The sequence below is a fragment of the Lycium ferocissimum genome, chromosome 7 (genome assembly GCF_029784015.1).
Source record: "Lycium ferocissimum isolate CSIRO_LF1 chromosome 7, AGI_CSIRO_Lferr_CH_V1, whole genome shotgun sequence".
NCBI classification, from domain to species: domain Eukaryota; kingdom Viridiplantae; phylum Streptophyta; class Magnoliopsida; order Solanales; family Solanaceae; genus Lycium; species Lycium ferocissimum.
In genome coordinates, this window is record NC_081348.1 from 58613093 (window position 1) to 58627074 (window position 13982).

Below are 13982 nucleotides of genomic sequence, written 5' to 3' on the forward strand. Positions count from 1 at the left end.
ATCTGTATGATGCAAAGTAGCAGGTAGATTCGAACACCATCACTGTGGGTAGTCTTTCCTTTCTTATGAGAGGTGCTGGGATGTCAACATCTGTGAAAAACAGTTCAATTTGGTGCAATGTATGACATCTTTCTATCTGCCCAAACCTTAATAGACAGAATTACCGTAACAACCTAATAGGTATGCAGTAAAATAGGCTACATGATCACAAGCAGAGGCAAACACCATCATGGTAAACAAACAAAATTGAGCATATTGATCAATCCAGAAAAACTTTCATTCTGACAAAGCACTTGGTACGATAATTATGAGATTGCTCCAGGGAGATTACTGCTCCGGCAACATCACTACACCATGTGGAGATCCTGATCTTAGATTTCTTTAATCCACACAGCAAGGGCAGGGAAAATTGTAACAAATTAAGAAAACACGTCGTAGAGTAAAAACGGATTGGCACATGTACAGGAGGTTTAAAAAGGTAACCTTTCAAAAAATAATTTGAAAGAAAATAAAATACAGGCCATTCTCAGATTTTGTTTACTCTAGAAAGGAAAATGGAAAATAAACAACCAAAAAAGGAAAAGAAAATGCAGGGGACTGTCGGTCTACAAGGGAAGTACTACAAAAGCTTTTCAGAATATGTCAAAATTCTCCACTTGTTTCAGCCAAGCAATAACGGGATCAAGACATGGTCACCAGTTAAACCGCCTTGGATAATCTTGTGCTCTTTTGCAACTCAAAGGAAAGACTTGGTCAGTCCATGTTTTTCCCATTTTGTTGGGAAGCAACATAATTGCGAACTATCTCAATCGCCAATTGATGGGCATTCTTATGTCGGATTTTTGCAAGTGCATCCACGGCTTCGTACGTCTCTTTATCAGCAAATAGCTTCAAGTTATAACGGGATGGTGACTCAGGGATGCCTTCCCATTTTTCAACCAACTCCCCGAGTTTCTCAAATCCCTGGAAGAAAGTTGTAACACATAAGAATCTTATATGAAACAGTTCCTCATTCGCAGTATTCACTTTCGATCTGATTTGTTTTTGACAAAAATATTGTAAACTGCTAGAAGAACTCTCCCTTACCGTGCGGTTTGTGAAGTCGCCAAATGATTCTCTAGATAGCCGCTTTCTTTTCCAATGGAAAAATAAAGGCTCCAGAACTTTTTCAAGATCCTGAACCTTAACCTTATCCTTGAAAGTTCTTGCCAATGAAGTTTGATTTGGAGTTCCCCCAAGCCAGATCTACGACAGACAAGACACTGTAAATTTCACTATATCCCATAATTATAAATGCTAAACTACAGCCACAAGTCAATAGATCTCCAAAATTGCACTACCTGATAGCTGTTTGGACCATCTCCAACCAATCCAAGTTCAGCCATGTATGGTCGAGCACATCCATTAGGACAGCCCGTTACCCTTATCACAACAGATTCATTGTACTTCAGACCAACCTGGAACCACGAAGGTCAATCTCATTCAATGTGCACCACAAAAAGGTCTTACAACAGAACAATTTAAATACTTCATACCTTTTCAAAAATAGCTCGAACACGCTTGAGGATGTCAGGTATTCCACGCTCAGCTTCAGTTATTGCTAGAGGGCAAAGTGGAAAAGCTGGGCACGCCATTGCTGTTAGATTGAGAGGATCCACAAACCTAGGTTGCTTTTCAATGAAAAATCACAATGATTACCCAAGTGGAAGACCATAATGAAATGCTAAAGACAAACTATATTATCAAGGAAAACTAGAGGAAACTCACATCAGCTTCATGGTTCACCTAGGCCACCCTATAAAACATAAATACCATTTCAACCACGTTAAGAAACAAGCAGCTCAAATTTTGAAACTCCCTTATATTGTATATAATAAAGAAGTGACAAACCCGCAAGTGCAAAGTCTGCAAACTTTCAGCAGGATGTGGACCTCAAAACAGTTATGACAGTCAAGGTTATAACATTCCTCCAAACCCACCATTCCTTTGGAGTGAGAGGGAGTACTAAAAAGTAAAACGCAACAATTTGGGGGGGTTTTGTTTTTTGTGGGGGGGGGAAGCTACCAGACAACACAGAGGATTTCTAGGAACACCAACAATTTTAACGTGTGTTGAACTGTGTGTAACCGCTCATTTAAAACCTTAAGTGGATAGAGGCATACTTTTATTTACTTGATTATGTCTTCAACACGTTCCCTCACGTGCAGGCTTGATTCTTTTTTATGAGCCAAGCACATGAAAATTCTTGTTGATAATGGGTGGCGGTGAGACTCGAACCGGGACCTATGCCTGCTTTAATACCATGTTGAAGTGTGTGACAATTTCATCTAAAATCTTAAGTTGTTAGACAAAACATTTTTATTTACATAATTAAGTCTTCAACATGTTTATACTTTTTCAGACTGATTATATTCCATCAGTATGTCTTTATTTATTTAATTAAAAAAGGCCAAAATTTTTTGTGTTATTACATTCCATAATCATGAACAGCTCCAAAGACACGGCTCTGCGTAATCTTTTTCTATTTGTTGAGAAAGCTCAATAACTTATTCATGGAAAGCATATATGGATCAATTGTATACTTAGCCTTACCAGCAAACCACCCTGTGCAAGGGCTGTGGTGATGGGGCGCTTCCAAGCTTGCCGAATATTGCACAAGATAATATTCTGGTTGGGTGTGAGACGCACATTCAGATTATACTTCTCAATAACTTCTCTGAGTGTCTTCTTCATAATTCCTTTTACACGACCGTTGTCAACATGTAGGCCACAAAACAAATGACCGTCTCCCTGACAAGATCAAAAATAATCTGAGAAAGTTAGCTTTAGTGGGAAGGAAAAGAGTAACACAGCATATCAATGTTAAAACATCAAATTGGAGTTAGTACAGAACTAATTGTCAGAGATGAACATGTGATGAATTCCTTCCACAGACTAACCTGTTCGTGCCATCCCAAGTAACTCTTAAATTCCCACTCAGGCAACTCACGGCAGGGTTCAAACTTCTTTCCGTAATACTGCTCCGTTACAGAACGAAACTTCTCGATCCCCCATGAACTGAGTAAATATTTCAATCTGCTATACCTGCGGTCATCTCTTCTCCCATTCTCTCTTTGAGTAACAACAATAGCTTTAACTGCATAGAGTATATCCTCTTTAGGAACATAACCCAACGGCTCTGCCAAACGAGGAAAAGTAGTTTCCATCCTATGAGTTCGACCCATACCACCACCAACCTGCAAATAGAGTCGAGGATTATATTAGTCCCTATAGCAAGCAAAAGAAGAAAGAAGCGAGAATCTATATTTCCTTCTTACATATATATTGAATCCCTGAGGCTCTCCATCCGCATCAGATACAACAACAACACCTATGTCATTAGTGAGAAGGTCCACCGAGTTATCAGTTGGCACAGTAACTGCAATTTTGAACTTTCTTGGCAAGAACTGAGTTCCATAGATGGGTTCAGGTGAGTCGGGGAAGTTTGTTCCATGGGAGTTATCATTTCGAGCTTTAACAACTTCAGGAGGTTCTGCTGTCATAAATCTCTCCCCATCCACCCAAACGTCATAGTAAAATCCAGACTGGGGAGTTAAAAGTGCTGCAATGTTATCGGCGGTTTGTTTAGCAAACATATAATCTTTTTTTGCAAACGGGGCAGCTGGAGCAAGAACGTTCCTGTTGAGGTCACCACATGCACCAAGAGTTGAACCCATGTTGTTGATGATTGTACTCATTACCGTCTTGAGGTCTGCTTTCACGACCCCATGCAGCTGAAAGGTCTGTCTCGTTGTCAAACGGAGTGTCCCGATTCCAAATTGGTCAGCAAGATCATCCATGACCAAGTAGAGTCTGTTTGGTACCTCCCCACCAGGGTTCTTTGTCCGAAGCATAAATGAGTATGATCTTGAACCACGCTCGTCTCTGTTGTATTGCATGTAGCTTCCATGGAACTTGATCAATTGTGTTGCAGCCTCATTGATGTTTGGGGCATCATTTAGAATCTCCTCATTAAGAGGATATCTTATGAAGTTACTCTGTTCTTTGAATATTTCAACTTTACTACGCTTTGGCTCCACTGCAGCAGGCTTCGCTGGCTGCAAAAGATCAACGGACATATCACGTGTTACAAAGTTCTATCATGCACACAGTATAATGAAAAATGAAAAAGTTCCTCCTAACATGAAGCCTAACAGAAACATAAATTGCACTAGTAACACACGTGACAATAACTAACAAGCGTCATTGGAATTGAGGCAAAGCATCCAGACGGGAAGTACAATAATTTCAGCCAAAAGCCCACCCCTAAAGAAGAATGAAATAACGCACTCAGGAAAAAAAAAAATCAAAATAAATCCACACAGAAAAAAACATCTTTTCAGCAATTCAATCAGTGGGCACATCGAGCTGGACAAAAAAGTGAAAAGAACCAAAAAAGGTTTGCTTTAAATTAAGATTCAAAGATAGCAAAAGGCGGCCAATTGAAAATAACCTTGATACTCCCTCCATCTCAAATTATCTGTCGCGATTCTCGTTTACACCCCCTTAAGAAATATTAATTTGGAGGGGGTTTTAACTATCTTACCCTTGCGTTGGTATTTGAACAATCATAACATCACCCCATAATGGGGGTGTTTGTAGTCTTCAAGAACAATAACTACTAAGGGTGAAGGGTGAAATGGGGGAAAAAATAACTAATTTAACCCTGAACTTCTAAAACGACAAATAATTTGAGACAACTATTTTAAGAAATCAAAGAAATAAGTTGAGACGGCGGCAGAACCATAAAACGACACGAAAGTAGTACACTGGGATTCGAAGGTAACAGAAACAATAATCAAATTACCAAAAGAAATGCATGGCATACACAGAAGATAATTGAAATAAAAAAACACATCTGCAGTTCAATCATAGCGCAACACCAAGCCACATAAAAAATCACAGAATGCAACGCATACACAAATTCATCAACGTAAACGACATCGGCGGCCTCAATTGATATGCTATATCAAGTCGGAAAAAGGAACCGACAGATTTTTAAGAAATCAAATCAAATAAAGGAGAAAAAACGAGCATTTTGTTGTTCATACCGTAGATACAGCAACAACAATCAAATAGCCACACAATTAAAAAAAAAAAAATCAAAAAATGCAACGCATACACAAATTTATCGAATTAAAGCACATCAGCGGTCTCAATCAATGCGCAACATCATAGCGACAGCACGGTCGATAGAGCTGGGATTAGAAGCATACACAAATTCACCAAAGGAGTATGTACTTGTTTCTTTTTCTCTTTTGAAACTGGAAACTCTAAGGAGTATGTACATTTTACGAAATCAAATCAAATAAAAAAAAAGGTTTATTTATTTTGTTTATATACCGTAGCGACAGCGCGGACAATAGAACTGGTATTGGAAGGGTTAAATGAGCGGTTCACATTGAGACGTCTGCTAAGCAACAGCGAATTGGTGGATGTGCTTTTCAACCCATTAAACCTTTGAATTTGGAGCTTCGAGTTCGGGTTCGGGTCATCTACGGTGGAGATGTTAATCGCTGTTGTTCCAAACGATGTCGTCATTATCCCTAGCTAATAAATGGGGGGAAGGAAAAAAGCTAGGGTTTTTAGAAATGAAGAATTTGTGTGAAAATGGCCAAGAGTATTTGAGGGAAAAATATTGGGAATTGGGTGGTGAAGATGAAAAGGGGAGGATTGATGGCTCTTTTTTAAGTGCTCTGTCACGTGCCTGGCACGGTGCAGTATCTTCTGGTTCTTCACGCGCGGATTCTTAGCACGTGCAAAAGAGTTTCTTCAATAATCTTGTTCCGAACTAGACGACGTAAATATGTTACAAAGTTACAGAGCAACTCGGTCTCCCCTTGCGTTATGCAAAGATGCCTGTCTTTTGTGTTCGCACCTTCCGGGCTCCAGTATGTGCTTTGATAAATATATATGCGAGCATAGAAAATGAATTAATAGAGCGTTCGGGCAAAAGAAAATACCAAGCTAAAGCCTCTTTAGCCAATGTCTCGCCGAATTTCTTCATCAAGACCGATTTGATCTCATTAGGTTTCAGGTCATTTCCCTTGACAACTATGGTGTAGGCCGTTATGTGTTCCTGCGGATCAGTCGTCCCGTCATACTTGGGAATGTCCGACATCTTAAATTTCTTCGGGATCAACTTCGGGGAAGCTTCTGATTTGTAAACTAACTGAACATACTTTTTTGCATCCGGACCTTCAAGGACCGCTGGAGCCCCCAGGATTTAATCCATACGGGCTTGACGCTCCTTCATGTTCTTTTCTGCTTCCTTGTTCATCTTATCAGTGATATCTCTCATAAATTGCAAGACTTGTGCCCAAAAAGGATCACCTGGGACGGACTCGCTCCTGGATGTGTCTCCATTTCCAACTATTCTACCCTCCATTGGGTGTATTGTTTCCGACAATTGGTGTTCGGGGTGTCCCTACTGGCCTCGTGACTCCGGCGTTTGGGTTGCCGGAGGAATTCCATCTCCTTCATCATTATCGTAACCGTCGCGCCCTCACGATCCGCGTTTTTTCGAGGGTTTCGTCGCAGGCATTGTTTCTCCGTAATCCATTAATCTGCAAGAAACAAGTTTCCGAGTAAGGCGGTTACTCCATCGTTGTTCATGGTAATGAGATGAGTTTGGTCATCAGTAGTGCTTGTTATATCTGCAGAAATCGAATCTAACAGCAAGATCTAAAGGATTAGTATTATTAACAGGGTCACAATGATACCACAATTGTCCTGGCCCCACGGTGGGTGACAGTTTATCCGTAAAATCGGTACAGTTGAATTTGTATACAGGGTCAAGTACACGTGAATCAATATAACCGAAATAATGAGAAAAATGACAATAGAAAGTAATATGAACGAAATATAATTGAAAATAAGGAGTCAGAATAGCCTGATCCTTGTTGAAATGATGAGCTAAAATATCCGGGCAAGCTATACATCAAAACCTTCTCAAGAACAATCAAGACTAAGAATAAAGAAATTACTTTAAGAGTATTTGTTTTTTATTAGATTTTAGATGCCTTGCAATGAAATAAGAACTTCTATTTATAATAGAGCTATGGGGTGCATGATCCACAAATCATGCCCCTTTAATTACCAATAGTAATGCTGCAATAAAAGGTAATTAAGGGGTGACAATGAATGGTGATAAAGGGTATTAATGCAAATTTAAGAGTAGTATAAGATCAGATTCATTGTAACTACTGTACATTGAATAACGTTTGACCTGAAGTTAGTTGGGGTGCTTGGTCCATGACCCTTTATAGTTTCGTCTAAAGGGTATTAGGTCGATTACCAACTTACTTCTCCGGAACGTCGTATCCTTTCCCGAAGCCCCTCACTTGCTGACTCGAATCTGACATGTAACCATCTCCACGTATCACGTTTTGATACGTCCACTTGGTGTCTAAGGATTTTGCCCTATTGACAGATTTAACTATAATTCTATAATAAGATATAATAATTTAAATTACAGATAAATAACCAAATAAAAAATAAAATAAAATAGTAGTATCTTTTTTAATTTAAAGCTACCTTCCGAATGGGGTTTAGGCATGACCTGTATCTCCTATATTAAAATACATAAATATTATCAATGTTTAAAAAATATTCATGGTAAAATAGATAGCATTAGTTGATGAAGAAATTGTGACTTTTAAAAGGAGAAATCAAATTCGTTTTATCAAATTTTTGGTTGGTTGAATTTGAAACGAGAGAGTGGAAGCGCGTAAAGCATGAGCGTGGGATATTATATAGTCAAAGATTTAAATGACAGATAAGTGAAATTGGATTTTTGTTCTTTCTTTTTTATTATAGTAATTAAATTTTTATAAAATATAAAATGCTTTTAGCAAACAAATTGGACTCTTGTGTGGACTGACTGATAGATACATTGAATCTGGACAACATTGCTTGGGTCAATTAAATTTAGGAAATCTGACAAACTGATTATTTCATCAAATACGTAGTAGAGGCAAAAGTGCAGATGTTAAACATTTAAACAAAAATTTGAGTTAGGGCCGCCACTCTCCTTTCTTTTTTTTTTTTCCCTTTTTTCTTCTGATTATTATATTGACACAAAATTTTATTGAAAAATATAATAACTTTTGTTTCTTTAGGAGAATATAAACGACGGGAGTAACTATAACTCTCTTAAGATAGTCAAATATCTCGTCGTTTAATTAGTGACACTCATGAATAAATTAATGAGAATGAATGAAAGGGGTGTGAGTTCAAATTAAACCTTATATTTTAAAATAAAATGCAACAATTTTATCTCCATCCTCAATCAAGTACATTTGATTTAAATTACTTTTAATTCGATTCTATCATATGATTCAAAAGACAAAGAAAAGATGAAATCACAAATCTATTTCTTCTCTTGAATAGTTAATAAGTTGAATTATTTTACATGAAAATAAAGTTCAAAAATAAAATGTTTTTTATGTTTCTCAGAGGAATAATAAATATATCTGAAATAACTTAGACTTAAATTGATGCGTATTGATTTCATTAACTCTAAACTTTTATCTTTTGTACAAGCTTGTCATCAAAAGTATTTTTCTAAAACTTTTAGAAAAATCACTACTATCAAATTATAACTTATTTCCCCATCAAAAGTCCATTTCTTTTCGAATGAGAAGCAAAGGAATTATAGAATAAAGGAAGAAGAAATATGAGGAAAAGATCAAAAAATTTGTTGCAAAGAATATTAAAAAGTTTCTTTTACGTACTCCCTCCATAATCTTGATGCAAAGCATATTAAAAAGTTTTCTAACGAATAATATGCATGGTCTACGAAAAAGAGCACATTTTGTTTTCTTAATTTGAAAAAAGAGCAGAATAATTAAGCGTTTAAGAAAGTAATACATATTTTTGACTTTGACGACATCCCTTAGATCAGCAAACATGAACAACATCGAATATTTTACTCCTAAGGAGTGGGGACCAAAGCATTCATTTGGGGTCCTTTTATATATAAGGAAAATTGGAGATCTGATGGTCCTTTCCTGTGATTGAAGAATCAAAATTAAAATAACATGAGCTTCTAGTTGACAACAACCTATGGTCGAAAAAGGGCGAAAATAACTGACAAGGAGCGGTGAGATGAATAGGACGAGTCCGCAACTTAAATGACCCAAAAAATGAGTGTGGATCAAAATAACGGCTAAAAAAAAGTGACAAAAGTACCTTTTGCGCGCTTTTGAGTCTGCAACTTAAATGACCTAAAAAATGGGTTTGTGGATCAAAATAACGGCCAAAAAAAAGTGACAAAAGTACCTTTTGCGCACTGTATTATTTTCATTAATTAGTGCGCAAAAGGTATTATTTTCATTTTCACAACACATAGCAATTTTCAAAGTTTTGAAATTTCACGTTTTTTTCACACTTTGACCAAAGATTATTCATGTTTCAAAACGCCGGAATATCAATATTTTATATAAAACCTGATATTTTTTCTGCGAACAATAATGTAGGCTCAATACATCAAGTATACCTAAACGTTTGGATTGTCATTTTAGAGGTTGTAAAGTGCCCCGAAGTAAGTTTTGTTTGTTTGAAAACTTGTTACCATTAGGTTTAAGTGTTTTATTTTATAAGGATTTGATTTAAGTATTTTATTATTTAGTCAAGGCATCACATTATTAAGGATATGTCGATATTTTTGTCGAGTTTTTTCTTTTGCCGTTCATTATTCAAGACAATTCGAATTCACCAAGAAGAACTAAAATACATTGATAATTCAAGGCAATTCCAATACATCAAGAAGGATTAAAATACATTCATAATTCAAGACAATGTTCAACCACGAGAGGTTGTTCTACTATGAGAGGTACTTGCACCACCACGGACCCGTTGGTTACACAAACACTTATTATGGCCAAATTCCTTACATGTCGAGCACCTTTGAGAGTTTGTCCTATCCGGAACATCCATTTGATTGGGAATCCGAGCTCGTGCGTTAGCATGCATTTTACGGATATACTTCTTGTTAGCAATCATTGAAAATGGCTCGTTTGGCCAATAAAATTGATCACCTAGTGGGTAGAAACCTCCGACATATGCTTTAAGATAACTTTCGACGTTGTATTCGGATGCCACATAAGTGGATACCGTTTTTCCCATTGCCTCGAAACACTTGACGGTACGAGAACACGCATGTGGTATGATTGCCACTTACCACAACTACACGTTCTTGTTCTCTCATAAATCCAGATGAAGCGTTTCCTTCCCGTCCTTGGTAATAACTTGTCCGGAATTCATACACACGATCAGCATAGTTATACTCTTCCATCCTGTGTAGCTCACATTTTTTCTATGATGCCCGAACATTTGTGCAAGTTTTGGCATCAATTTTCTACCATCTGCTAATATGGCTTTGGCATGTCTTGTTCTAGTGGCAAACCGCTCCACAACTTGCTTGAAAGTCATTCTCACCATTGCAGTAACGAGTAGTCCCCAAGCAGATTTTAACAAACTATTGAATGACTCCGAGTTGTTTATTGTTAGCATTCCCCATCTCCTGCCTCCATCTGCATGTAATGTCCGTTTCTCAACCTCGATATCCTTCAACCAAGTATATGCTATTAGACTCACTGCCTTGATCATCTCCATCCGCATACGAAACTTTTTTTCTTGATGCTCTATTGCAGCCGCCCACATCAATTTGTTTAGTGTGTTGTTTCTAAATTTTGTTTGGAAATTTGTCTTTATTTGCCTTAAGCAAAAGTGATGGTAAGCAAAGGGAAGCTGTCACTCCATCAAATTCAACATATTGCTTAATATGCCTTGACGTCGATCGATAGACGCATATGCTCATACGATCCTTAATAACATATCGCCTCAAATGTGTCAAAAACATCCCCCATGTCTCGTTTAGCGAAATGGCGAAAGCAAGGGAATATCGACCTATTGGCATCCATCCCTACCGCAATCGCAGCTTCGATGTCGTATACCCCATACACACGCGTGCCATCTATGGATACGATCGGCCGCACGAATAAGAAACTATCAATGCATGGTTCGAATGTCCAAAACACAAAATTGAAAATATTACGGCAACTAGAGCTTCCACTCTACAACGGTATCGTGATTGAATTTATGCGTAGCCGCCATATACCTTAGCAACTCGCCGGAAAGAGCTCTCCATGTACCATAAATCATCTCAAAAGCCTACCTACACCCGAGATATCCCTTTCTCTGCTTATCGTTTTAATATGTTTCCTAAACGTTTCTAATGCAATCTTTGATGGGATACCTGGATAAGTTTAAACAAACAATATTTAGCAATGATATGATATTTTAATTGATGTCAAAATTTTAATGAACTTGGTCGGATAGCTTACCTTGGGGTTTCGGCAACGTGAACAAGTAACAATTGACCAATCACATTTGTCTCTAGATTAAAATGATCCGTTGATTCTCTCCCATATCACAAGTGACGCGGGTAGAATTTGCGATAATCCACATACTATCATGCTTAACAATACCACGAAGCATCCATTGACAACCTTGATACTATCATCTGCAAACCAGTCTCAATAGCTTTCGGGTTGAATCATCAACCCTAAACTCCCTCATTCCCTGGTAGCTATAAGTTTTGGATTCGAACATCATGCCTTTTACAAGGTGAACAACATTATTTACAAGATCGACTGGTTCTTTCCACATTTAATGGCGAATTAGATCACCTTCTCTGGTGTAGATGAAGGCATCAGGATGACCTTGAAGATTTTCAAGATGTGGAATCATATTAGAATGCCACTGAATTGGGATTTCGGCCATCGGTTCTTGCTAGTTTGGCCGACTTTGCATCATTTCTACTAATTGTAGTTCCTGCATATGAGGATTAACATCAACCTCATCATCATCATCGTCGTCGGACTCCTTTGCATTCAGTATATCATTGCTATTACTCAATGGTGTTTTTATATAATTAGAATAATCATCACCATCTAGTAAAGGCCTCTTCCTACACGAAAAATCGGTGACTTATTTTAAATACCAACATCAAAATATATATGGATTATTTAATATCAAGGTGATGAACCTACCGATAGTGTTCAATATTGTCAGGGTTTGAAGAAAGATCAACTGCGCCGAAATCAACATTTGGTGCCACTGGCGAGTTTTGTGTGTAATTTTCACTACAGAGACAGTTCAAGTATTGTAAATACTAAACATAAAAAACATATATTATTTAACTAATAAAAATTATACCTACCGATAATAATCAGCTGCACCGAACTGAGGGGATTGCCCAATATTACTCATATTAGGTGTATAACCCCTAAAAAGAGACAAAAAAACATTACTATTACCATACGTATAATAAAATAAACATGTGCTACTACACAAAATCATAATTTAAAAATGGATATTTACCAATTTCATCGTAATTTTGATTAAATTATTGGCTTAGAGTTTCTAGCGGCACTTGACCACTCAAAATGTCTCCATAAGAACTCAAGTCCGTATAAGTGTTACCATGAGTAGGTTGGACTTGAGGGACTGCCTGACGACTGTGAGGTATCCTTTCAACATACATTTCAAGAACATTTATGTTGACTAACCCTCTATATTCTTTCGGCGCCATCAAATAGTTCCTCAAATAGTCATTATCATCGATAGTCCACTCACCATAAATCACTAAATCTTGTGCTGCAATGGTTGTTGGGTATCTGCCTACTACAGATAATTCACATTCACGATTACTTTTCATTCTTTTCCGTGTAAGGCATCGAGTAATGTTTGGTAATCCAACGTAGTTGGAAACTTAAATACGGGCTTTTGGTTTATTACTATAACAAACAAGATATTATTATCGAAATAATCTCTCCATCCCAAAATAAAGAAACCTTAACAATTGAAGGGGAAGAAGACATTTTTTTAAGAACTTTGGAGTTTTTTTTTCAATGTGAAAAAAGATGACTTACGCTTATGAAATGGATGAGTATTTTACCTCATCCAAAATTCAACTTACATAGAAAAAACTTGAGCGTTTGAAAGAGTCTGAAATTGTGCATGCTGTTGTCAAATCAAGTATGTGAAAACTCAATATTTTGCGCATATAAATGTTGCGCAATATAAGTGAGTCATATAAAGCGTCTGAAATTGTGCATGGTGTTGTCACATCAAGTATGTGAAAACTCAATATTTTGCGCATATAAATGTTGCGCAATATAAGCGTGTCATATAAAGCGTATGAAATTGAGCATGGTGTTGTCACATCAAGTATGTGAAACTCATATTTTGCGCATATAAATATTGCGCAATATAAGTGTGTTATATAAAGCGTCTAAAATTGTGAATGGTGTTGTCACATCGAGTATGTGAAAACTCATATTTTGCGCATATAAATGTTGCGCAATATAAGTGTGTCATATAAAGCGTCTGAAATTGTGCATGGTTTTGTCACATCAAGTATGTGAAAACTCAATATTTTGGTGTGTTAGGTAGGTTGAAATGCTAGAACAAAACATGAAGGCACTGGGACTCAAACGTCCAAAAAGTCATGCTACGTTAATGCCTCGTAGTACACCGCAAGAGTTCAATTTTGCTCTTAACTGTTTTCGCAAAGAGAATAATCTGATGAAAATATGTTGCCTCAGGGTAGAATATGGTCAACAAGGTTACACGATTCGTATCCAAGTGGGATTCGACCGTGAGATGTCCGATGAAAGATGAACCCCGTGATCCTATTAATATTTTTTTTATAATAAAGTAAGTAGTAAAATATAAGTGAGGACTCCAAGGGTACGGGTTTTGCAACTATATAAGTAGTCTTTCATTTTTTATTAAACTACAACATATTCAATGTTGAGTAGTAAAATGTAGATTCGTCCGTATTCTTTCCAAATGATTCGAATAACAAGGCAGATGATAGCTCAAATCATAGCAATGTTTATTCCGATGTTTTCGATAACAATAAATTTCGTTGG

General features: G+C 37.1%; 1 protein-coding gene across 1 annotated transcript; it reads right to left on the reverse strand.

The window, feature by feature from the left end:
* Nucleotides 1-464: 464 nt before the first annotated feature.
* Nucleotides 465-5682, reverse strand: LOC132065772 (sulfite reductase 1 [ferredoxin], chloroplastic). The gene is made up of 8 exons (XM_059459301.1): nucleotides 5383-5682; nucleotides 3318-4097; nucleotides 2940-3236; nucleotides 2593-2790; nucleotides 1536-1670; nucleotides 1341-1457; nucleotides 1087-1245; nucleotides 465-963 (listed from the first exon to the last, which is right to left on the reverse strand). The coding sequence occupies exons 1-8, from the start codon at nucleotides 5578-5580 to the stop codon at nucleotides 754-756; spliced, it is 2094 nt and encodes a 697-aa protein (XP_059315284.1). The 5' UTR covers nucleotides 5581-5682; the 3' UTR covers nucleotides 465-753.
* Between the last annotated feature and the right edge of the window lie 8300 nt (nucleotides 5683-13982).

Coding starts and splice junctions, on each gene's coding strand:
- LOC132065772 (XM_059459301.1), bottom strand. CDS start 5,580: ATGACGACATCGTTTGGAACAACAGCGATTAACATCTCCACCGTAGAT. Junction 3,237..3,317: donor CTCAGGGATTCAATATATAT/GTAAGAAGGAAA, acceptor CTCTATTTGCAG/GTTGGTGGTGGTATGGGTCG. Junction 1,246..1,340: donor ATGGTCCAAACAGCTATCAG/GTAGTGCAATTT, acceptor TGTCTGTCGTAG/ATCTGGCTTGGGGGAACTCC.